The sequence below is a fragment of the Gopherus evgoodei genome, chromosome 1, assembly GCF_007399415.2.
Source record: "Gopherus evgoodei ecotype Sinaloan lineage chromosome 1, rGopEvg1_v1.p, whole genome shotgun sequence".
NCBI lineage: Eukaryota > Metazoa > Chordata > Testudines > Testudinidae > Gopherus > Gopherus evgoodei.
The window spans coordinates 153,304,273-153,329,026 of NC_044322.1; the positions used below are offsets into that span (position 1 = coordinate 153,304,273).

Below are 24,754 nucleotides of genomic sequence, written 5' to 3' on the forward strand. Positions count from 1 at the left end.
GTAATTATCATCAGTAAAAACGCTGACTGTAAATTAGCTGTAGAGGAAGGGTGGCAACTGGTTGAGTTATCATTGATGTCACAACAACTCCACTTAAGAGTTACCTGGGCTGTTGACTTGGGACTGTCTGTAGCCTATCATTAATAACTTAGTTACAATCTAATTTCTTCAAATACAGCCTATGCACAAGATATCAATTAATTTTAACTATATGAAAAGTTTGAAGTGTGTGTTATTCTGTTGCTAAGATCCTTTGGGACAAAAAAGACAGGGCCAGATGCTAAATTCCATAAAGAACCCAGTTTAATTAATCTGAATAAAAAAACTAATGGATTTATTTGTATATCCTCAGAATATTTGTTACTCAAAAAGTAAGTGTTGTAAGTTTGAGGAGAACACATGTAAAACAGAGTTGAATCCCTGCATTAAGTGCAAAATGGATTATTACCTTAACTATGGAATCACAACCAGTGCCTCCATAACAAAGATAATGTGAAAACTGTAACCTTGATAGCATACCATTCCTAAAGTTTCTGTAAATCCATTAGATTATCTAACACTTTTTGCAACAGGTCAGATTGATACAAAAGAGGCTGCAGCACCAGGATCTTACTTTGGGATTCTGTTAAGAACTCTCAGAGAGGCCTCAATGTTTGGGGGTGAAAGAAGAAAAAGAAAAGAGTAAATCAATGGCTGCAAATGTTGCAAAACAAGATTCATCATTTTTATGCATATATATTTAAGCATCTCTCATTTATTTCTACAATCAAGTCAGTGAGCTATTGACTGTCAGAGCTGCACATGAGATTCTCTCTCAAAAGAAGCTAAAGCATTCTTTTTAAAATTCAGCATCCATTTTTCATAAATCTTGAAAAATACCAGTGCACAATATCTATTAACCTGCTCACAATCCTAATTAACGGGGTTATAGATTCAAGTGGTCAGTCTTCCATTGACTTCCCAAACTAACGAAGCTTATTCAATTTCTTTTCTAAACGTCATAATCCAGCTAAGAAAGATAGCCCCAATTACTACAGTAAATTTGTGAATACATTAAGGAGACCCTCTTGGGAAAAAGCAGTTTAGGAAATGCTGAAGCATAACTTTCAAATAAACACAAGAAGTCCTACAAGGCTCCAAAGTCAGGTGATTTGAGTACAGTTTTACAAACATATTAAGTTTAGATATTCGGCAAGTCCAATCCATAATGCTTCCATCTAATATGATTATTTACTCAGCTTTTCCAACATCAAATCTCTCAGTTTTTCCCCAAAAGGTAAAATTCTCCCTAATGTGAACTGCCCTCTGTGCTACCAAACCCTAGCCCAGAGGGGCCCATCAGAGATATGAAAAGGGAAAACCTCTCTCTCTCTCGCTCACTGAGAGAGGTTAGGAGGGGGATCTTCATGCCAACCCACATAAGCCAATAGAGTAGGCACCAGGAAGATAGGCCAGGGAAGACAACATAGGAATTATGTTTACAGAGCCAGTAGCCCCAGGATTCCACACATGTTGATCCAGAGGAGCTGAAGCATTTACTGCAGCCCAAATCAGCTGAAATAGCTAGAAGGAAAGGAACTCAGTATCTGAAAGTGTATTTGGAAAGGATGGACCTTGAGGTATGTGCTAAGGCTCTGATGTGGCTAGAGAGGTCTCTTGCATTATGACAGAGGAATCAACAACATTTGCTGTGAGCATAAGCAAACCCTATGTGCCCAAGAGCAACCAGAAAATTGTTAGTGAAGTTTCAGAATTCTTTGGAAAGCTGAGCTTCTACACAGGGAATATTCTTATGCGGAGAGCCATTCCATGCATGGTCTGGAAGGAGAGGAGGCAGTCTACATACTAATGACCCTTCTATATTTTTGTTCAAACAGAGCTGGTCAAAACTTCTCAAATTTCAACATTTGGATAATAACTGGGGGGAAAACTGATGACATGTCTTGACTCTTCCCCTCAACAAGCTTTTGGGAAGTTAGTGGCCCTAATGGAACAGAAAAAGATTTGGTGCATGCTGCTACAGAGACATTCATGTGGCAGGGACAGGGGGAGAGAGCAACAACGGTCAAGCTTCCCACATTTCTGTAGCCAAGATAGTCTCACAGATCTAGCCAGGGATGTACCTGGGGATTCCCTTCAGGAATTTATCTCCTGTATCATTTGCAGTTAAGAATACTCTTTTCCTTTTTGGAATCATTTGAGGAGAGAGCACAGTCTCCACTTCTACTTCCACTATTGGCACAACTTTAAGGGATATGTGACATGACATGAACATTCCTTTCCTCTGAACTTCCTAAGTGATTCTGAAGGCTGTACCTCTGGAACAAATAATAGCACCTCTCACACAGCAGAGATCTATGAAGGAGCTTGGTGAAGTGAGGGCTTCCAAGCTTCGCTGAAAACAGTTCCATGAAAATAAGGAATACACATGAAAGGGACCCATGGGAACCTGCAAAGCACTCTTTAGATGGGCTTCTCCAAAGGTTTCTATCTATGTCAATCAAAGAATCATTTGTAGAAAGGATGCCATTGTGGGGGCTTGAGAGTCTGTCTTACCTGCTTCTAGCAAGCGAAAAGCACAGGGGGAGTTCTAATCCAAAACATCATTCAAATTCTCCTTTGACTCAGAGGATCCATTTCTGCACTGGGGACCAGGGCAGTGGGCAGGTACATCATTCCCCTCAGCCCATTCTTGTGCAGAGGGAGTATCTGCACTGCAGAGATAGGTCATGTCTTCCATCTATTCCCAGAAGCACTTCCTTGACAAAAGTCCTGGTTATAGATTTGGCAAGATAACCCAATAGATATAACCCTGAACAGTGTCACCACAAAAATATATATGAAATTTTAGTACTACCGCTGAAAGGGCAGAAAGAAAGAAAAAGAAAAGCCAGCAAACACACTACAGAAGAAGTCCAAATAGGACTAAAAGCCATCTTTGCTGCTTCTCCTCAGTGAAAAAAGAGAAAAAATTGAGAGTGGGAGAAAAGGAGAGCAGTCAATGACCAAAGACTACAAAGAAAGTAACTTGCCATCTTTCTGCCTGATCTGCATATGGAGAAGACCTATCAGTGCTAGTGGCTAGACCAAAGCTCAAAAGATTTATTACCACACACTTTTGGCCATATTCTGCTCTCACAAATGTGCACAAAGCTCTTCTTGACATCAGTAGGGCCCACTTACCCACATGGTAGACTTTAATCCATTAAGTTAACATGAACCTTCTTTGACAACAGATACACTATATCCCTCTTCAGAAATCTAATTGCTAAAACACTCAAGAAAAAAAAAGTTACATATTTTTCCATGGGCCCAATACCTTGATATAGTACTTTCACGCTGAGAAAGTCTATGAAGTCTGACAGCTAGGGCTATTAAGTATGTGCAAGTATCTCTCAAACCTCTCTCCTGGGTTAAATTGTCACAAGGCTAAAAAAATTGGATTATAGTTGCTACTAAGTTCTACTGTGGCCAAATTAGCAACTCAATTTTTGGCTCCATATCATAGTAAGCTATCAAAAACCATTTGTTCACCAAGTTTTTAGTATACTACCTTCTCGCTATGGCCTGGAAGAGCTGGGTTTTTTTTGACGTACACATCTACTTGTAGATTGTGGTGCTCAGAAGCTGAAAAATATTTAATGGCTGCTAAACTTCTTGGTCAATCATAAGCATTTAACTTATTTATTTTAAGAAAGCATCATTAATACAAAGTTGTATACTATAGGCAAAACACCCTACTACATATACTTTATAGTCACTGAATGCTTTCATTCTGTTCGTGGCATACTCTCAGGGACCCACACAGATGTTATCTGTAGAAATCTGTTGTTTATCAAGCAGGTTGAGTAAAGAACCAGATGTAGTTTCTGGATGCCTGTTAGAAGATCTGTAATCCTAAATTATTGATCTATTGAAGTCTTTAGTACTCTACTGGGACTGAGGTAAGATTAAAGACTTAGTATTATTTGGGGTCCACACATTTGATGAGAATAAACAGTTGTCCATGCCTTTAATATCATCTTAATTTTAATTCACTCAAATCAGGAAATGTGATTTTGGGGAGGGGAGGGGAGAGGGGAAATGAGCTATAGAAATGTCAGAGTGCCTCCTAGCCCAAATCCTGCACAGTAAAAATTATGTGTATATTAACTGTCATTATTTCCCTGAAGAAAACACAGATCTTAACAGTCTTTGCAGATTCCGCCCTTCTTTGCCTCCTTTGAACTGCACGTCTTCATAATTCTCTGCAAGGTTATGGGTTTTCATGGATGGATTATTGCTTTTAATACATTATGCTCCCTGTTAAATCTTTTGATGGTGCTTTGACAAAATTCCAGATGTCTATTTTCAGCATGCTTTCTAAAAATATTTAACTTTTTTATTGTACAGCTGTAAACAGCCATACATAAAACTCTTTCCCTCAAGACATTTCTACTTTATACAGCATATGTTCAGTTTGCCCCAGAAATTCAAATATATAGCATCAAATAGCAGGAAAGATGCATTTTCCTGAAAAATGTGTGACAGGTGCCTATTCAAGATTTGCATTTTGTGGGGAAGGGAGGTAAAGGCAGAAGAGAAGAGGGTCAGTTCACATGAGCAAATATGAATAGTCTCTGAGATGCTGGATTATTGTACAAAATAGAAATCGAATTCGCCTAAGGCATTTGTCGTATGTCTCACTAAAACAAAATCAGTGTGACAAGACATTCATTCAGCATTATACTCTTTTCCATAACACTGTCCACACACTAACATTCACTGTAATTTGTTTTCCCATTGTAGTATTAATTCAGTTACAATAAAGAATCATGGAACAGAATACATCAGTTTCCCAAATCATTTCACATCATGGAGCAAATTTTAGAGAGATTGTGCCTGCGAGACTTACCTCTAATTCACAAGTGTACAGACAATTTTCCTTTATATTTGTGATCATATAATGTACCCGTGGCATATATCATTAGGGAAGTATTTAATGTGGTGTTAGCTATTTTTAATGCAATTTAGCAGATGAAAATAAGGACCACAATTTGAGGCCCATTGGTTTAGTTCGCTCTATTACACAGTATATCATTATCTTACTTGTTACCAAAGCAGAATGGTAATATCCACAGGAGACCCATGAAACAGGCTTTCCAACATCTACTTGACAAGGTATACACACACTGGCTTCACCAGCCAGGCCAATCTGGCCTTCAGAATTGTCACCCCACATGAAAAGCTGTCCATCCTCTAAAATAAAGGAGCAGAAAGTCAGATTTAAAACCAAAGCTGGACTAACAATAATATTTACATTTACTTGTGGCTTCCATCCAGAGGCAGTTCACACACTCTGTTATATGACACTGCTAAAACATAGCCATTGCTGAAGTATGAGAACAGCTATCAACTTGCACTCAACACACAGCAAAGCATGGAGCCAGGGATACCAAAGCATCCCATCCCTCACAATCTTCTGAAAAGTGCCATGGAATATTTAGTGACCAGGTAATATTAGACCAGAGATGGCAATATTTAACATTTATTTCCAGACACGTTTCTCCAGTAAGCAATATGACTGGAGGATGACAGACTCCCAAGTTGCTGGTGGTTTGTGTACACACATTCTGGGGAATGTTATGGATGTTAGGCTTATTCCTATCATAGAGTCATAGACTTTAAGGTCAGAAGGGACCGTTATGATCATCTAGTCTGGCCTCCTGCACAACACAGGTCACAGAATCTCACCCACCCACTCCTGTAACAAACCCTTAACCTATGTCAGAACGACTGAAGTCCTCAAATCGTGATTTAAAGACAGGCAAAGTGGATGCAAAAACCCGTACCACTATCCTATTAGTAACTTCAGGATGGCATGTCTCCACTTGCTTCATCAACAGAATTCCCATTTCTCCTTCCTCCAAACAGATTCTCTATCCCAGCTTTTCCACTCACCCCAATGATTCTCTTTTTTTCCTCCTGCTTTCTCCTATCCCTCTCCCACTCACCCCAACTGAATTTGTCTCCCTCATGATGAATAGAGAAGCTGTTCTCCTATTTGTCTCAGACACAGTCTCATCTGTACAGAGACCCATGTCAGCAACAAGGAGTGGCTGAGGCAAAGAAACGATACAATAATCTTCAGCCACCATCCAGTCTTCTCTGTACAGCAATTCCAAGTTGTGGGAAGCTAGCTCTGCATAAAACCTCTCTAGCTACAGCAGTTCCTGGGGGGCAGTATTTGGAACTAAAAATACGTAGGGCTGCTTTGCAAATCTGAGAAGAGCCTTTCTACCACCACATGGACTTATCAAGTCTCCACTGCTAATTACTGCTTTTCAAAAGCAAATGATCATGGTGTAAGGCTTCCATTAGGGTCAATGGGGCTGTCAAAGGATAAACTATGTTGTTAACATGTTTGTTATCTTTTCACGGTATAGGGATTTGTTATTAGCTGTTGCTCTCACCGGTTAGTGCTGCTGATGTGTAAGATCCAGCTGCCAGCTGTTTGATCTTGTACTGGTTGGTAAAAAAACTAATTAGATGAAACGTGCTTCTTTCCTCTGTGTCACCTAATCCCAACTGCCCTTCACTGTTACCTCCAGCAGCATATACATGTCCTCGTTCTGCACATAGAAAAGCACATGTAATATGTAGAGTAAGTGAAAGCAAATCAGAAAGTTTGAGCTCAATTTCTTCCTATAGAAAAAGTATTGCAAAAAAGCTGTGCTAACCTGTCCTAAAATATTCTAACATTGATATTAAGAGTTGCTGCGGTATATCCCGAGAAAGTTTTCCTAGGCATTTTTGGATGGGGAGGTTCTAACTGTCTTCCTTTCCATTTTAGAATACATATGCATCTAGAGAAGGCTGGGTTTTCCCTCAGCTTGAGGAGAGATGTCAAAAGTGAAGGAACTCTACATACTCCATAGTTCTTTTAGAGTTCAAGAGACATGAAAGCACCTTGGAAGAGCCTTGACTTAAAAATATCTGCAGACTGAGTAATTGCTGGAAAGTCCAGGTTACCAAAGGCAACTTATAGATAAATGGAAAACTAAAAAAAAAAAAAAAAAGCCTTTTAGTAACTAGCTAAAATTAGGGTGAAGTTTGTCACCTCTGAATGTTTTCTTCAATTCTGGTAATCTGATTTTGTTTCTCTATCATATATGTACATAAAAAGAAAGTTTTACATTTCCCAGTTAGACTGCTGCTTGTACATAAAGGTTAAAAAAAAGAGTTTATAATTTAGTTCTCCCTCAAGACACACTACATTAAAAATGTAAAACACATGAAGGATATCAAAAGAATCTGATCTGCTCTGAAAAAAAACTGAAAAACTCTGATGTTACAAAGTATATGAAAATAACGTAGGTGTTACACAGGAATCCCAAGGAATATTCCAACTGAGTTACACAAGATAAATGTTTTACCCTAATTTTGCAGCAGGCCAAGTTCCTCTGAAGACTACAAATCACTATAGGTAAAATTCAGCTTTATGCAGAGAGCTATTCAAGACCTCTGCCAGCCTTAAGTCCCAGATAAACTCTATTTCAAGGGCTTATGTGGTGCACAGGCTTTATGTTGGACTCTTCCTGCAGCTGAACTTCACCTAAACAATTTTTATTGGATTTTAAAATGTAATAAAATTATGTTTGTATATAGAAGCAGCATTACAAAGATGTTTAACATATCACTTGGTATACAGCCATGGACTACTGGTCAGTGCATTTACAAATAACTGGGAAAATATATGCTATCAAAATATATGCTATTTAGTTAATGAATTAAGTTGTATGACTGGTTTCTTATTAAGTTGCATTGTGATAACAAAACACTTCAGTCTTGGGGGCCCATTGTAGTAGGTGCTATGTGCACACATAGAAATGCAGTCTTTGCCTCAATAGCTTACAAGCTACTTTAAGACAAAACATAACAAGCAAGTGTGACAAAACTGGAGGCAAAGGGGGAGGCATGGCCAGGGTAACTATATTAAAATCACCTAATTAGTTATGTACATAGCTTGATGGTTTTGAACAGGGTGGATAAAAATAATATCTTAATTTTAAACACTTTTTATTTAAATCATTCTTAATTTTTTATACTGACCTCCTTCTAAAGTGCTTTGACATCTACTGATGAAAAGTGCTATAAGACCTAGGTACTATTATTTCAATCAGATTTTTATTTATTTGTTGCTAGTTCTGTATTTTTTTTCTCAATATAGTTTTAAAATTGGCAAAGTTGATGTTTTGTACAACTCTACCCCGCTATAACGCCGTCATGGAGAGCCAAAAATCCCTACCACATTATAGCTGAAACCCCGTTATATCGGGATGGGGCGGCAGGGCTCCGGCAATGATTTAAAGAGCTCCAGGCTCCAGATGCTGCGGGGAGCCCCAGGCCCTTTAAATCACCGGTGAAGCCCCGCTGCCACAGCCCCAGGGTAGGGGCGGCAGGGTTCCAGTGGTGATTTAAAGGGCCCGGGGCTCCTTGCAGCAGCCGGAACCCCAGACCCTTTAAAGCGTTGCCGGAGCCCTGCTGCTACCGCGCTATACACAAACCCGTGTTATATCAGGTCGCGTTATAGCAGGGTAGAGGTGTACTTGTTTCTTTAGCTTCCTAATTAAAATAATTTCAGATTTTATGTTTCTTCTACTAAAGAGTTTAAAATTTAAAATGCTCACGTGTGACGAAAGAGATTAGCCCAGGGCCTCACAAACACTTTTAGTGGAAGAACACCACAAAATCGACAAGCAGATAGCCCAGGCTATGTTTCCAGGCACCCTCTTCCAATATGGTGAGCCTCCACAAGACAAGACAGCTGAAATGCTTTACCAGGCTGCACTCATCCATCGGGGTTTGCTGTTTGAAGTCAACATGACTTGAGCTCCTAAGGCACTTTGGTGCTTTAGAAAATCCCACACATATGTGCCTACATATGGCTCCTACTTTTTAAGAATTTTGATCTCTGTGCACATAACAGTTAATAAACACCATTAATGTACTGAAAGACTAAATAACTTGTGCCAGGGTTAACAATGTTGCAATTTTGTCTTGAAGTGACAAAGATTTAATACCACTAAGAGAAATTATTAAAAATACAGTTTTAGCCCCTGATGTTGCAACATTTATGCCTGTGCTTAACTTTAAGCATGTGAGTAGTCCAAATGAAGTCAGAGAGACAATTCATAAAGCAAAGTAATATACACACTTAAGGATTTGCAGGATCAAAGCCTTACGATTTTGAAATTTTTGTCAGACTTTTTTTTTTGTGCATATAGCAGTTTTATAAAATTCAAATGAGAGCCCACTAGTAGTGGTATTTTGTTTAAAAAGCTTAATTTAGTTCATTATAAACATTAATGTAAAGTTACAATAGCACAATTTTTCAAATTAGTTGTACAAATATTCAATCCAAATTAATAATTTTTTTAAAAGTGTTTTCTTTAATTGCTTTACCCTGGATCTGAATAATTTAAAAGTAATAGGTGATGGGGTTTGCGAGGCTTTTTGTTTTGTTATTATGAATTGTTATGCATTTAGAGACCAAAATTCTTAAAAATCTGGACCCTAATGTTAGGTTCCTAAACCCAAATTTAGGTACGCATACGTGGAATTTTCAAAAGCAGCCACGTGTCTTAGGAACACAAGTCCCATTGATTTTGTTTCTGACTTAGCCAATCTAGCTGATTTCTGGTAAGCATCACAGCAAAAGAGACTCTTGAAGGTGGCTCTGAAGGAGGTGAGAGATGGAACCTCTAGGTTATCCCTCACTACACCACTACCTTGGAAAAAATACTGTATAGATATATTCTTGCTTTAATACTACTTAGCTCATACACAGCACTTTTAATCAATTACTATAGTCATAGCTACAGTATGTATCGTACTTCTAGTGTTGCAAATTTTTTCTGTATTGTAAAATTTCAAAAAAATAAAATCTCATGTACAGTTACTGTACATGTTCTAACACTTTATCAAATGAGAATTGTAACAAGAAGGTTTTCGATTATAGTTCTCACTTCTTTCAAATACATCACAAAACAGTTACAGTATATAGGATCTGTCATACCAGTCTGAACCAACAGTCCATCTAGTTCAGTATCTTCCCACTGGACGTCAACAGCACCTTATGCTTCAAAAGGCGGCAAAGAAGCTCCAGAAGAGGGAGGATGGTCTAGTGGCTAAGGCACTAGACTAGAACTTGAAACATGGGTTCAATTCCCTGCTCTACTATGACTTCCTGTGACACCTTGGGCAAGTCACTTAGCCTCGCAGTGTCTCATTTCCCCAGCTGTCAAACAGAGATAACCACACTTCCCTATCTCAGAGGGGTGTTGTGATGGATAAATACATTAAAGTTCGTGAGGTACTCAGGTACTATGGTGATGGGGCCATATAAGTACCCAGGATAGATAAATAGATGCTTCCAGGTGTACAACACCACAAAAAGGGCAGGGGAAAGAATTTCTCTTTCTCAACCCAGGGTTAATTAGCTTGTGCCCTGAAGCATGAATTTTAAATACCCTTAATGTTATTTTAACATGCGTAACAACAAATGTTAATGGTGGTCATAAAAATTATCCAGCCACAATACCTGTTTCAAGTTGTAAATCTGTACCTTGTTCAATTTGATATAGTCAGTCCTTATTAAAGTGTTCTGTTATATTGTAAGAATAATTTACTATAGCCTGAGTTCACACATATATTAAAACCTTAGTAAATCAACCACTCTCTTCATATCACTGTAGGCTCCAAACACTGGTGCCATATAGAGGGTAGTTCCTTTCTACAAATTTTAAAAACATATCAATCCTTGCATATTATGTCTGTAAAATGAAAGTGCCAATTTCTAAAGCTTAGCAAACTAATTTCTCAAACCCAATAGTGGGAGATAGAGCATATTGCCTTTTAGGAAGACCAGAAGAGGGTTCTAAAGATTATGTGCTGTATATCCAGACCTTTTCTGAAGTTATACGAAAGCGTTATCCTCACATCAAAATCGGGTAGGAGGAAATTCTTCAAGCCGGCTGTTGTTTGCCAATTCCTATATACAATTCCTTTATAAACACCATGGCATGGAAAAGCTATTTCAGGAATTCAGAGCAGAGAATACATGACAATTGGTTGAATTTTCACTGCTATGTTTTTCCCCTAGATATACATAGGGGGCTCCCATTATAGAATTAGAACTATGCATGAAACCCAGGGCAGAATTTTCCCTTAAATATTTCCCTAGTATGTAAATAATGTAGATTACATACCTGTGTAAACTAAAGTGTGGTTTCTCCCACAAGCAGCAAGTTTAACTTTTTCTGGTTTTAAAGCTATGAATTAAAGTCAGAGAAATAAGTTTACAAACAAGTTGATAGTTACATTTGTTAAACAACACTTTGCAATCTGCATATAGTCATCTGCTCTTTTCATATTTTTACCAGAAGCAGGTAAAGTTACAATATAAACTGAACACTCTAACCTAATATTTCTCTTTATTTCATAAGAATGTGTCAATCAAAATCACCCCGGGTAAACAAAAATAGAAAGATTCCTCAAATGTTTGTAGCTGCCATTTATATTAACTGCATGAGCGCTGATATACCACAGTCAACCAGATACCACATTTTACCATGGTAAGATAACCCTCAGTAGACTGCAGCAAGTTGAACTGGCAACGATATGGGTGGCACTTGCTCCAATTTTCAGTACTTAAATGATGTTACTACCCCACTATTATCCTTCTCCCGCCATTTTGTGTCCTTATAATCACCCAATTCTGTTGCCTCCTACTACCCTACCCCCACATACTAATTCTCTATTGTTTTTTTCTCCCCCTGGCTGTCACGTTCTACATCATCCTCTCAACTGGTCACATTAATCAGTGTAATCACCAGCTGTTAGCAGCAAGCATACTGTGGGCTGGTGCCCAGAATAAGCAGTGTGGCTGCAGGTAGCAACCTCCCTCTACACCCACCATCGTCCGCGTGAGCCCACGCACACCCACATTCCTCCTCTCTCCGTCCCTAGTGCTTTTGAAGTGAAAAACTGAACCGGGGGGTGGGGGGAGGCAGCTTGTCATGTGGAAGTGTTTTGGTAGAAAAGAGGGAAGAAACAGGGGCATTCACTCTCCTTTAGTAACTCCTCCCTGTTTCAGAAATAGAGAAAAATATTTATCCCTCTGTGACCTCTGACCTTCTATTTCCCAATCTCTGCCCCTACAACCTATTTACCACTTACCCTACTATCCTTCTTACTGTTTCTCTCTACCTTGTCCATACACACCATTCACAAATTGATTTTATTTCCCGCAGACCTCAAACCTACCAACCTAGGGCATCTCCCTCCTTTTTCAGACCCTTCTCAACCTCCACCAGCTCCAAAACATCCCCATCCTGCCAGACTGACAGCCCTTCCACTTTCTACCCAGTCACTCCACCGCTCAGACTTACCCCCTCAACTCAGAACCCTTTCCCACCAGTCACCCAGGCTTAGAACTGTCCCACACAAACAAATCCTCCCTGCTCTGGACCCTTTTCCATCCTGCCCAACACCCACCAACACCATACAGTAGAACCTCAGAGTTACGAACTGACAGGTCAACCATACAACCTCATTTTGAACTGGGAGCACACAATCAGGCAGCAGCAGAGACCAAAAAAAAACAAACATGCAAATACAGTACAGTACTGCGTTCAAAGTAAACTACTAATAAAAAAGGGAAAGCAGCATTTTTCATCTGTCTAGTAAAGTTTCAAGCTGTATTAAGCCAATATTCAGTTGTAAACTTTTGAAAGAACAATGTTTTGTTCAGAATTATGAACATTTCAGAGTTACAAACAACCTCCATTCCCAAGGTGCTCGTAATTCTGAGGTTCTACTGTACTCAAAAATCACCATGCTCTTCCGAGCCCTTTTACTTGCTGCCGCACCTGGAAAAAAATGGAAGTACTGTATTGTGGGATCACAGAGCATATGCAGAGAACCCTAGATTCTTCCTCTTTTAGATATGGAGATTACCTGAATTAGCTCCTGAGAAGCCTGGATTCTCCCCATATGTACCTCCTCCCTCTGCTGCGTGCCATCTATAGCCTGTAAGGCCAGGAGTATCCCCATGGCAACCAGGTGTATGGCACCTCACAGTATATCAGCTCTGCTATACAGTGCCTGTAACATAGCTAAAACAATGAGGAGTTCTTGTGGCACCTTAGAGACTAACAAATTTATTTGGGCATAAGCTTTTGTGGGCTAGAACCCATTTCATCAGATGCATGATGCATAACATAGCGGATGGTTTTGGCATTACTGATAGAGTCTACCCTCACTGCCCCACAAGGGTCATCTGGTCCTCAGCAAGCCCAAGAAGGCACTCTCTCAGAATTGCAACAGCAACATGCTACTACTGCTGCTTGGCCCCAAGCAGGACTTGAGCAGGGAATTGTTGCCATCCCATTCCACAGCCAACTATCACCATGTTGGAGTCACATCTGTCCTTTCCACAGCTGGCCACTACCAAGGAGAGTGAAAAAACTGTGCGGCCCAGCCCTGCTCCCAGCCCTCCCCACTTCCTGAAAGAAGGAGCTTTGTTCTAGGATCTCCTGGCTCTCTCCATTGCCTGCCAGAGCCCTCGTCCAGACTAACCCGCGGCATCGGCGGGTTAAAATCGATAGCTCGGGGATCGATATATCGCGTCTAGTCTGGACGCGATGTATCGATCCCCGAGCGCGCTTACATCGATTCCGGAACGCCATCAATCCGAACGGAGTTCCGGAATCGACACGGAGAGCCGTGGACATCGATGCCGCGCCGTCCAGACTGGTGAGTACCTCGATTTTAGAAATTCGACTTCAGCTACGTTATTCCCGTAGCTGAAGTTGCGTATCTAAAATCGATTTTAATACCTAGTCTGGACGTGGCCAGAGTCTGAGAGAAGCAGCAAAGGGAGAGCTCCCACTCTATCTTACCCAAGGCAAGAATCAACCCCATATCCTCACATGGCTGTTGACCAAGGAGGTGAAGATCCCAGTGATCCTGCTCTCCCCTCTGTCATCAGCCTGAAACAGGTAGAAGGAGAGAACAGAAGCAGCAAAGGGCTCTGGAAAGATGTTTGGGGCAGAAATTAATTTATTCCTGGATGAAACGGGTTTGAACAGGCTGAATAGTTTGTATTTGATGATGGGCAACTGAACAAATCTGATGACAGAGAGCAAGAGAGTTAATTTATTTGATGGTTGAGAATGATGTACTGATAATAATGGGGTGAACTGAGAGAATAAATTTTTTGATGGGGAAAGAATTATTGATCTGTTAGAGAAGGTAGAGCTGGCTGGGAGAACTGTAAGAGTTTGTAATGGAATGACAAATTCCATAATCTGTAAACAAGCATGGGTACTTATTCCATTCCTTCTTTATTTAATGATGTGTGTAGTGGATGTGGGTGAAACCATTAATGGCTCTGCTTTTTTTGGACACCTTCAGGTATTTACTCAAAAACTAGTAGGATGGATAGTGAGACAAACTCTCTGCCAGGGGTTGCATTGCCACTACATGCATCTGATGAAGTGGGTATTCACCCACGAAAGCTCATGCTCCAATACGTCTGTTAGTCTATAAGGTGCCACAGGACTCTTTGCTGCATTGGCAGAAGGTTACACATAATGATATTAGAGATACAAGGTGGGTAAGGTAATATCTTTTATTGGACCAACTTCAGACCTGAGGAAGAGCACTACGTAAGGTTGAAAGCTTGCCTCTCTCACCAACAGAAGTTGGTCCCATGAAAATATTACCTTACTTGCCTTGTCCCCCTAATATCTTGGGACCAACATGGCTACAACAACAATGCATACATATAATGATACTTTCTCTTGCTGTCTAAGCAACAAACAGCACTTCAGCGATCAACAGTCCAATAACTTCCCTGCATATGGAATGAAGTTGGACAGAAAGAGAGGACACTGAATGGGAATTCTTAATGGGTCTCCAAAAAGATCAGATTCTGTGTATCTTGAGTAGTCCTCAAACTCCCCAAGACCTAGAATCGTGAGGTGACAGAAGATCAAATAGGGACCTTGTATTTAATTTGGAAATTGATACTATAAATCACTTTTTCATTCAAGCCATCTATCAAAAAGCCAAAGAAGAAAAATAGACAAACCTTTTACACAAGTTGGCTTGTTGATAGTATTCTTTGTTCCTAGTCCTAACTGGCCCCAGTTATTGCTGCCAAACATGTAAAGTTTACCATTTTCTGCAAAATAAAGACATCAATGGGAACGCATAAAAATGTTTGAATATAGAGCAACTTTACAGCAGATCATAATTAAGGATGGCCATCAACTCATGGCACACAATACATTAATTATTAAAGCTTTTTGTAAGGAAAATTATGAGAGAAGTTAAATATTCTTTATTTTACAATGAAATTGTTTAATACTATTTAATATTTAACTAACAGACTATTTTCAAAAATATAGTCAATTACAATACACATAGATGGAATTGATTTTTTTTCTACAAATTAATATCGCAGGCTTGCTCTGTAGTTGGTCAGCCACGGCTAGCAGTGAGAATAGCTTAAATAAAAAAAAACAAAAACAAAAGAACAGCTTTCTCCATAACAAAACAGTTTGCTTTGTTATCCATAACAGCTTACTTTGTCATCCATAACAAAACAGTCTCAGACACTTTTTAGGATATGGACAATTGAGACAATTGGCAGTTGTGAAAGCATTTTTGAGGCCATATTCTACACTTATGATTTTTTTTTTTTTTGGCAGATCTCTTCAGTAATATCAGCCAAATTTTAACAAGGCACTGTACACAGAGATCTGCCAGAAAACCTGCATTCAGAAGAGGGCACATAAGAGGATCTATGGATCAGGAAACATGGTCTCCCTGCATCTATTTACACAGCAACAGTATGGACACATGAACAACCAGATAATTCTAGACAGGAAAATGAGTAATCTGTGCAAGTGACTGACGTAAGTCAGAATAGGGTGCAAATACTCCTTACACATTTGCATGCCTGCATTTTGTATATTTTAAACAATGTCCAGATTCTGGCCCTATTAAAGCACTGGAAGAAGTTGTTTGGGGATGAAGTGTTGTTTGTTTTGTTTGGGTTTGGTTTTGTGTGTGTATCAAAATTTTCCCTGCGGTTTCTACAGATGTATGTGCACAATTTGGCCTGTGGGAGGGATTTTCCAAATGTGAACTTCTGCAGAACATTGTTTGTATTTAACTTATATAAATATGTTCACATATTGTGTGACTTTCTCCTTGAACATGTGTCTGCTGTATACCTTGTTCCCAGAAGAATGCATTCTCCTGTGAATTAGATTTAGCATCTGGATGTAATATTTACGGTGGGATACATTAAAAACCTCATACAATCAGACAGTTCTGTAAGCCTACAATGTAAAAGCTATACTACAAAACTAGCTAAGAAGTAATGCCAGAATCACATTTTTCAAGAATGAGTTTCTGATTAACTTTATGGGCTCAAATCATTACAAATATACAAGTGATTTCATACAGGAGATCCACAGATTGAGGGTAGAAGTGTAGCAGATCAACAATTTGAAAAACCTAACATCATCCTTTTCAGACACACAGAAGATAAAACAGCTGCATTTGACTGTTTTCTTAGTGCTTATAACATTTATTTTTTTAAAATGGTGATCTTGTGTAATACCATGGACCAAATTTAGCTAAGTTGGCATAGCAAGGTGTAAATTGCAATACCTGCTCTAGCAAAGTTCCTTGTATACGAGGGTATGTCTACACAGCAGCTGCGAGGGTATGTCTACACAGCATGTATGTCCTCTCAAGTGGACATACATGTACAAGCTCTGCTGGAGCTAGCATGCTTAGAATAGCAGCGTGGCTCTGATGGCACCGACGGTGGCTCTTGCTAGCTGCATGAGTACATATCCAGGGGTCAGGGAGGACTGTAATCAGGTGGCTAGACCAGCTGCTATCCTTGCCACCGCAGCCACAGTGCTATTTTTAGCATGCTGGCTCAAGCAGAGCTAGTGAATGTATGTCTATCTGAGCTGTGAATCATACCTTCTAGCTGCTGTGTAGACATACCCTCCAGAAGAAGTTCACTCCCATGTGGAAGCACTGCCTTTTCCTCAACTCATTCACAGTGCTTCCCAAGAGGAGGAGCAGAGTGCACTCCTGCTGAAGCACCACAAAGCTCTTACAGCTGGGGGTTCATCAGAGAATGGCCACGTCAACTGACTTTTCAGCTGCCTTAGCCGCCTTGACCGTTAAAACCAGCACTGCTCACATCCATGATCCCGCACGCACACCCACCTAACTTGTAGCTGTTTTGTGCTTCAATGATCTGGTTCCCCAGTCAAGGTTCTCAGTTTGGGTTACAGAAACTCTGACTATTTTGTAAGTGCATAAGTCAGTCCGTTTTCATTTTTTAAATACCATAGCAAAAGCACTTATTCTATATTACAAACATTTAGTTTTTAAAAAAAAATTAACATCACTGTAGCGTTTTAAAACCTACATAATTCTTAACATACAAACTCCAAAAACAACTGTTGGGAAGGGATTTTTTTTGGTAATGGCCACCCTTTCCTAATGTAGTGTCTTGCCAATAAAGTTAGAGAAGAATAAAAATAAAAGTTTAGCTTATCAGAAATGTTAAGTAGTAAACAGAAATTATTTAATAAAACTTCTACAACCTGAAAAAATACTTTGAAGTTTTGGTCAAGTATAATTAAATTGCAGTATCACTTTCTCTGAAGTTAGACTGGAAAAACCCTGCTGTGCAGTAAACGCTTTGGTTTTTCACTACAACATATTTTGCAGTCTGTTATAAAAGCATAAAAGCATTTTAATCATTAAAACACTTGTTTTTCACAAATCCCAATTTCCCCACATGCAAACTATAAGCAGTCTAGCAGGGGACAGACAGGATATCCTCAAACACCTATATAACAAGTAAACATTTAAGCAACACAGAAGGAAAAAGGGGGAACACCTATTTCAAATGTCCTAGGGTGGCAGATGGGGAGAATTCTACCTCAGAATAAAAACCCACTCTGAAAATACCTCATGAACTTTTTGTATCAAAATTCCATTTCCTATTTTTTTAATGCTGACATTTACATGAGATGAACTGCCAATGTATTTAATGACATGATCACCAACTAAACTAGTCTCTTTTGCATTAGTTCAAACAAGACTCTAATTCTTTTTTGGTTACTGCTACTAGCATTTCAAAGAAACAAAAATGAGATTTTTATTAAAAGTGTGTTTACTATGTGCCATCAAAACTTCTGTGTGGTTGTTGTAATTTACTGTACAGTAGTAGCATTTATTAAAATGTTTTGGGATTGATTTGTAGGGCTATTTTCCATTCAAACATAATTTATAACTCCAAAAAGTTTTAATTTTAGACATATACCATCTTGAACATTAAGTTTCAGACAAAGCAACAAAGAATCCTGTGGCACCTTATAGACTAACAAACATTTTGGAGCATGAGCTTTCGTGGGTGAATACCCACTTCGTCAGATGCATGTAGTGGAAATTTCCAGGGGCAGGTATATATATATATACCTGCCCCTGTATATATATGCAGGCAAAACTAGAGATAATGAGGTTAGTTCAATCAGGGAGGATGAGGCCCTGTTCTAGCAGTTGAGGTGTGAAAACCAAGGGAGGAGAACCTGGTTTTGTAGTTGGCAAGCCATTCACAGTCTTTGTTTAATCCTGAGCTGATGGTGTCAAATTTGCAGATGAACTGAAGCTCAGCAGTTTCTCTTTGAAGTCTGGTCCTGAAGTTCTTTTGCTGCAGGATGGCCACCTTAAGGTCAGCTATAGTGTGGCCAGGGAGGTTGAAGCATTCTCCTACGGGTTTTTGTATATTGCCATTCCTAATATCTGATTTGTGTCCGTTTATCCTTTTCCGTAGCGAGTGTCCAGTTTGGCCGATGTGCATAGCAGAGGGGCATTGCTGGCATATGATGGTTTGTTGCATGGATTGGTTCCTGAGCTAGAATAACCCTGGTCGGGGCTCTAAGGGTATGTTGATTTGTTCCAGTGTTAGTGTAGTGTTGATGATATCTTCATCATCTGGACCCATGGGAAGGAGACTCTGGAAAAATTCCACCACGATTTCAACAGCTTCCACCCCACCATCAGCCTCAGCCTGGACTAATCTACACGGGAGGTCCACTTCCTGGACACCACGGTGCAAATAAGTGATGGTCACATTAACACCACCCTATACCGAAAACCTACCGACCGCTATGCCTACCTTCATGCCTCCAGCTTCCATCCCGGGCACATCACACGATCCATTGTCTACAGCCGAGCACTGAGGTACCATCGCATCTGCTCTAACCCCTCAGACAGAGACCAACACCTACAAAATCTCCACCAAGCATTCTCAAAACTACAATATCCGCATGAGGAAATAAGGAAACAGATCAACAGAGCCAGACATGTACCCAGAAGCCTCCTACTGCAAGACAAACCCAAGAAAGAAACCAACAGGACTCCACTGGCCATCACATACAGTCCCCAGCTAAAACCCCTCCAACGCATCATCAGGGATCTACAACCCATCCTGGACAATGATCCCACACTTTCACAGGCCTTGGGTGGCAGGCTAGTCCTCGCCCACAGGCAACCCGCCAACCTGAAACATATTCTCACCAGTAACTGCACACCGCACCATAGTAACTCTAGCTCAGGAACCAATCCATGCAACAAACCTCGATGCCAACTTTGCCCACATATCTACACCAGCGACACCATCACAGAACCTAACCAGATCAGCCATACCATCACCGGTTCATTCACCTGCACGTCCACCAATGTAATATATGCCAGCAATGCCCTGCTGCTATGTACATCGGCCAAACTGGACACTCGCTACGGAAAAGGATAAACGGACACAAATCAGATATTAGGAATGGCAATATACAAAAACCCGTAGGAGAACGCTTCAACCTCCCTGGCCACACTATAGCTGACCTTAAGGTTGCCACCCTGCAGCAAAAAAACTTCAGGACCAGACTTCAAAGAGAAACTGCTGAGCTTCAGTTCATCTGCAAATTTGACACCATCAGCTCAGGATTAAACAAAGACTGTGAATGGCTTGCCAACTACAAAACCAGTTTCTCCTCCCTTGGTTTTCACACCTCAACTGCTAGAACAGGGCCTCATCCTCCCTGATTGAACTAACCTCATTATCTCTAGTTTTGCCTATATATACACACACACACACACACACACACACACACACACACACACACACACACCTGCCCCTGGAAATTTCCACTACATGCATCTGACGAAGTAGGTATTCACCCACAAAAGCTCATGCTCCAAAACGTCTGTTAGTCTATAAGGTGCCATAGGATTCTTTGCTGCTTTTACAGATTCAGACTAACATGGCAACCCCTCTGATACTTAAGTTTCAGACAAGGATTCCTATTGACCTTTACTAGTTGCATTCAGCATTGCTTCTCAAATAAATAAGAACTCTCCAGGTTCATTTTCATTTCAAGCCCTGATTATTTCCACTACATAAATTTTCTCTATTTAAGAATAGTTATTAGATACTGTCAGTCTCAGTGTTCTTTTTCAAGTTGATCAAAATCATTTTGATAGCTGGGGGGAAGGTCTTCTCATTGATCAGTAACTGGTTAAAAGTCAGGATACAAAGGGTCGGAATAAATGGTATGTTTTCATGGTGGAGAGAGATAAACAGCTGGTCCCCCAAGGATACATACTGGGACCTGTGCTGTTCAAAATATTCATAATTGATCTGGAAAAAGGGGTAAACAGTGAGATGGCAAAATTTGCAGACGATACAAAATTACTCAAGATAGTTAAGTCCAAAGTTGACCAAAGAGTTACAAAGAGATCTCATTAAATGGGTGACTGGGAAACAAAATGGCAGATGTAATTCAGTGTTGATAAATGCAAAATAATGCACATTGGAAAACATAATCCCAGCTATACATACAAAATAAGGAGGTATAAGTCCGTTGTTACCGCCCATGAAAGAGATCTTGGGAACATTGTGGATAGTTCTCCGAAAACATCTGCTCAGGATACCAGGCTAGATGGAACATTGGACTGACCCAGTATGACCATTCTTATGTTCTTATTTTGATCCGATGCTGTCATTTTGCACTAAAGACGCACTCACGTGGGGCACCAAGCATCTCCTGTTTAGGGTGCTCAGAATTTAACTCCCAGTGACTTCAATGGGAATGAAGGCACTCCTTCAAAGAACGGGGGGAGGGGATTGTTTGTTTATAATACTACCACAGACATGATACTAAACCATACATTTACAAGCCGTGTATTACAAAACATGTTCCTTAAGCTGTGTAGATACTAACCTGTAACAATAGCAGTATGTTCATCTCCACATGATATATACAAAGGCTTGTCATTTTTAAACCAAAACTTGCTAGGAATATTTTCTGCAAATTTGCTTTTTCCAAATGTGAAAACAGCACCTGATTCTAAAACATAAATAAAACAGTTTCAGTATTAGTGCAAATTAGTTCTACCTCATTTATCCAAAATAGTAACTTCCCATTAATCCAAGCATCCTTTTTATTTTCCACTGTCTTTTTATAATTCTTTAATTCTCTTCAAGCTCTTCAGTCAGCTTCCTCAAGGCTACCATTTTTAGGATCACATTTTCTTCCCTCCATTCCTTCCTAGTCACATGGGCTTTGCTAATAGATTAGATCCACAGATGTAGATATATTTTGCTTTAAGAATATAACCAAGTTCTTTTGTCCTTTACCACTATCCTCTAAGAAATACAGCAATATTGCCACATGTAAGAGGGCTTAAAAAAAAATGAAAAATTTGACACAAAAAAGTAAAACACAAAAAGCTCATCCTGGAAGCAGGTTGAGAAAAAAAAAATCTCACTTACGTTTACACTTGAATTCAAACAGGTTTTCCAAATTGGATTAGACAGAGAGACTGAAAAGGATGACAGGCTCCAAATCTGACCACTCTTCCTCACTCATCTGAAAAGATACATTTGCTCTAAAAATTGCCCCCTAAAAGCAAGACTCTCAGCCCTTGAAAACAAGGGCTGCCAAAACCCACTTGCATTTTAAAATTATGATCTTAAAAAAAAAAAAATCCAACCCTAGAGATCTTTATTTCGAACACTCACAGTTCTTCCCACTTCGAAGAGCAAAAGTCTCAAGTTTATTGTGTTAAAATCATGTAGTATAAGTGCTTTTTTAAACCTTTTAAATAATTAGAATGCACTCTCTAAGTGCAATATATTAGAGTATCTCAAAAGGCTTTACAAACATTTATGAATTAAGCTCTTACCATAACCTTTGAATGTGAAATACATATGTTGTTATCATCATAGTATAGGTGGGGAAATGGACATTTAAATTGAAGATTTGCCCAACATCATGCAGGAAGACTGTGACAAAGCCAGAACCAGGACCAGAACTCAGATCTCCTAACTGTGAGTCCTGTGCTTTAACCATTACGCCATTCTTCCACAAAAAGAATTTTCATTGTTTTGAAAGGTGAAAGCCCTATACATACAAAACCACACACCCCTCATGCCTATACACACATATACATACAGTAATGGATGAAGTAATATTCATGACTGTTCCTGTAAAATACTGTCATATAGTCCTAGAGATATTGGTTACACTGAAAATTAATAGACAATTGTAAAGCTGCATTTCTTCCTATTGTGCTATTTCCTCCCAACATTGTTTCTTAGCTTCAATTTCTAATGCTCAACATTTAGTGTCTTCTTAAAGAAGTTTACCCTGCATTTAGGAAGAATGTGCTTATTTTACACATCATTTTGTTCAGGATACGTTCCAAAACTGCATCTGCTGCCCACAGAGCTTTGAGATTTTCATAGCTTTCTCTACTGAAAACTAGCATTAGTGCAGGAGAATGAAAAAAGGGGGAAGGGGGTCCAGTATCCACCTCCACTGCAGCTGACAGCTTCACCATCACTGGCAGCTCAGAGCTCCAGTGGCCCCATTACCTGCAGTAGATTGGAGCTCTGAGTCCGGTCCCCCTGACAGCTGGGATCTGCAGGGGCCCCACCACCACCCATAGCAGCTCAGAGCTCCAGAGCCCCCACCAGCTGACATCTTCAGCCCCAACTGCCCTGGGACAGAAGCAGAAAATGTCATAGAATACCTGACTTCCATGACATAATCTTAGCCTTAATTATAGATGACAATTTCCTAATGCAAAAACTGTTGCACCCAACATGGAGGAATTCTTTATTAGTCTTTGTCTAAATAGAATAAAGAGAAACTGATCGCAGAACTAAAATTTTATGGTAGCTTAGACACAAGTGATCATGACTTGATCACAATGATAATGTTCCAACAGAATAAAGTCCAGACCAGTAATATATATACTTGGTGCTTTAATAGGGCCAGTTTCACAATGTTGAAAATAATTATGAGCCAAATCAATTGGGAGGATGAATGTAATCAAAAAAATGTGAATGATAATTGGGAATCATTTAAGAACATTTTACAAGAGGCCCAAAAAAGCCACCAATTGAGGAAGAGGGACATACTGATTTAAAAAATGACCAAGTTTAGACAGGAAGTGAAGGCAGCTATAAAAAAAAATTAAGTATAAAACAAATGGAAGAATTGGGAAGCTGATGGTAATAAATATAAATCAGAAGTAAGGAACTGCATAAAACTGATAAGGGAAGCAAAGGTACACATGGAGAAATGTATGGCCTGCAAAGTTAAGGCTAATAAGGAGTTTTTTAAAACTATATTAGGAACAAAAAGAATTCTGACAATGGTATTGGTCCATTACAAGATGGAAACAGTAGAATTATCAATAATGCAAAAAAGGCAGAAGTGTTCAATAAATATTTCTGCTCTGTATTTGAAGAAAAAACAGATGATATAGTTTCATCATATCATGACAACACTCTCCCCATTCCACTAGTATCTCTGGAGGATGTTAGACAGAACCTACTAAAATCATACATTTTTAAAACAGCAGGTCTAGATAACTTGTATCCAAGAGTTGGCTGAGGAACTTGCTGAACTGTTAATGTTGACTTTTAATACATCTTGGAGCTCTGGGGAAGTTCCAGAAGACTGGAAGAAAGTTAATATGTCAGATTTTAAAAACAAACGGGATTACCCGAGTAATTATAGGCCTGTCAACATGACATCAATCCCAGGCATGATAGTGAAATGGCTGATACAGGTCTCTAATAAAGAAATAAGGAGGGTAACATACTTAATGCAAATCAATATGGGTTTATGGAAAACAGATCCTGTTAGACTAATTTGAGATTTTCTTTATGAGATTACAAATTTGGTTGATAAAAATAGTTTTGGTGTAACAGACAGATTTCTGTACGGTGTTTGACTTGGTACAACACAAAATTTTGATTAAAAAATAGAATGATATAAAATTAACAAAACACATTAAATGGATTAAAAATGACTAACTACTAGGTCTCAAAATGTGATTGTAAATGGGGAATCATCACAGAGCGGGTGTGTTTCTAGTGGGATCGGTTGTTGGCCTTGTGCTATTTAACATTTCTATCAATGACCTGGAAGAAACCATAAAATCGTCACTAGTTAAGTATAAAGATGAGCAATCTGGAGCGCTTGGTCAACTGGGGACAAGCAAACAATATGCATTTTAATACAACTAATGTATATCCCCAGGAACAAAGAACATAGGCCGCAGGTACAGAATGGGGGGCTCTATCCGGGGAAGC

At 39.4% G+C, this 24,754-nt stretch overlaps 1 protein-coding gene across 5 annotated transcripts in view; it reads right to left on the minus strand.

The window, feature by feature from the left end:
* LOC115657732 (X-linked retinitis pigmentosa GTPase regulator-like) overlaps positions 1-24,754 on the minus strand; it is a 126,351-nt gene that overhangs the window by 97,678 nt on the left and 3,919 nt on the right. Inside the window, exons 1-7 of one of the 5 annotated variants that reach the window (XM_030575888.1) lie at positions 23,024-23,085; positions 21,920-22,016; positions 21,369-21,494; positions 15,137-15,229; positions 11,250-11,312; positions 6,453-6,611; positions 5,089-5,238 (exon numbers count right to left, since the gene is read on the minus strand). In XM_030575888.1, coding sequence (XP_030431748.1) covers positions 5,089-5,238; positions 6,453-6,611; positions 11,250-11,312; positions 15,137-15,212 — 448 coding nt within the window. In that variant the 5' untranslated portion in view covers positions 15,213-15,229; positions 21,369-21,494; positions 21,920-22,016; positions 23,024-23,085. Of the gene's footprint in view, positions 1-5,088; positions 5,239-6,452; positions 6,612-11,249; positions 11,313-12,999; positions 13,024-15,136; positions 15,230-21,368; positions 21,495-21,919; positions 22,017-23,023; positions 23,086-24,754 lie in introns of those variants that run through there. The other 4 variants (XM_030575878.1, XM_030575870.1, XM_030575896.1 and 1 more) reach the window with 4 other exon arrangements.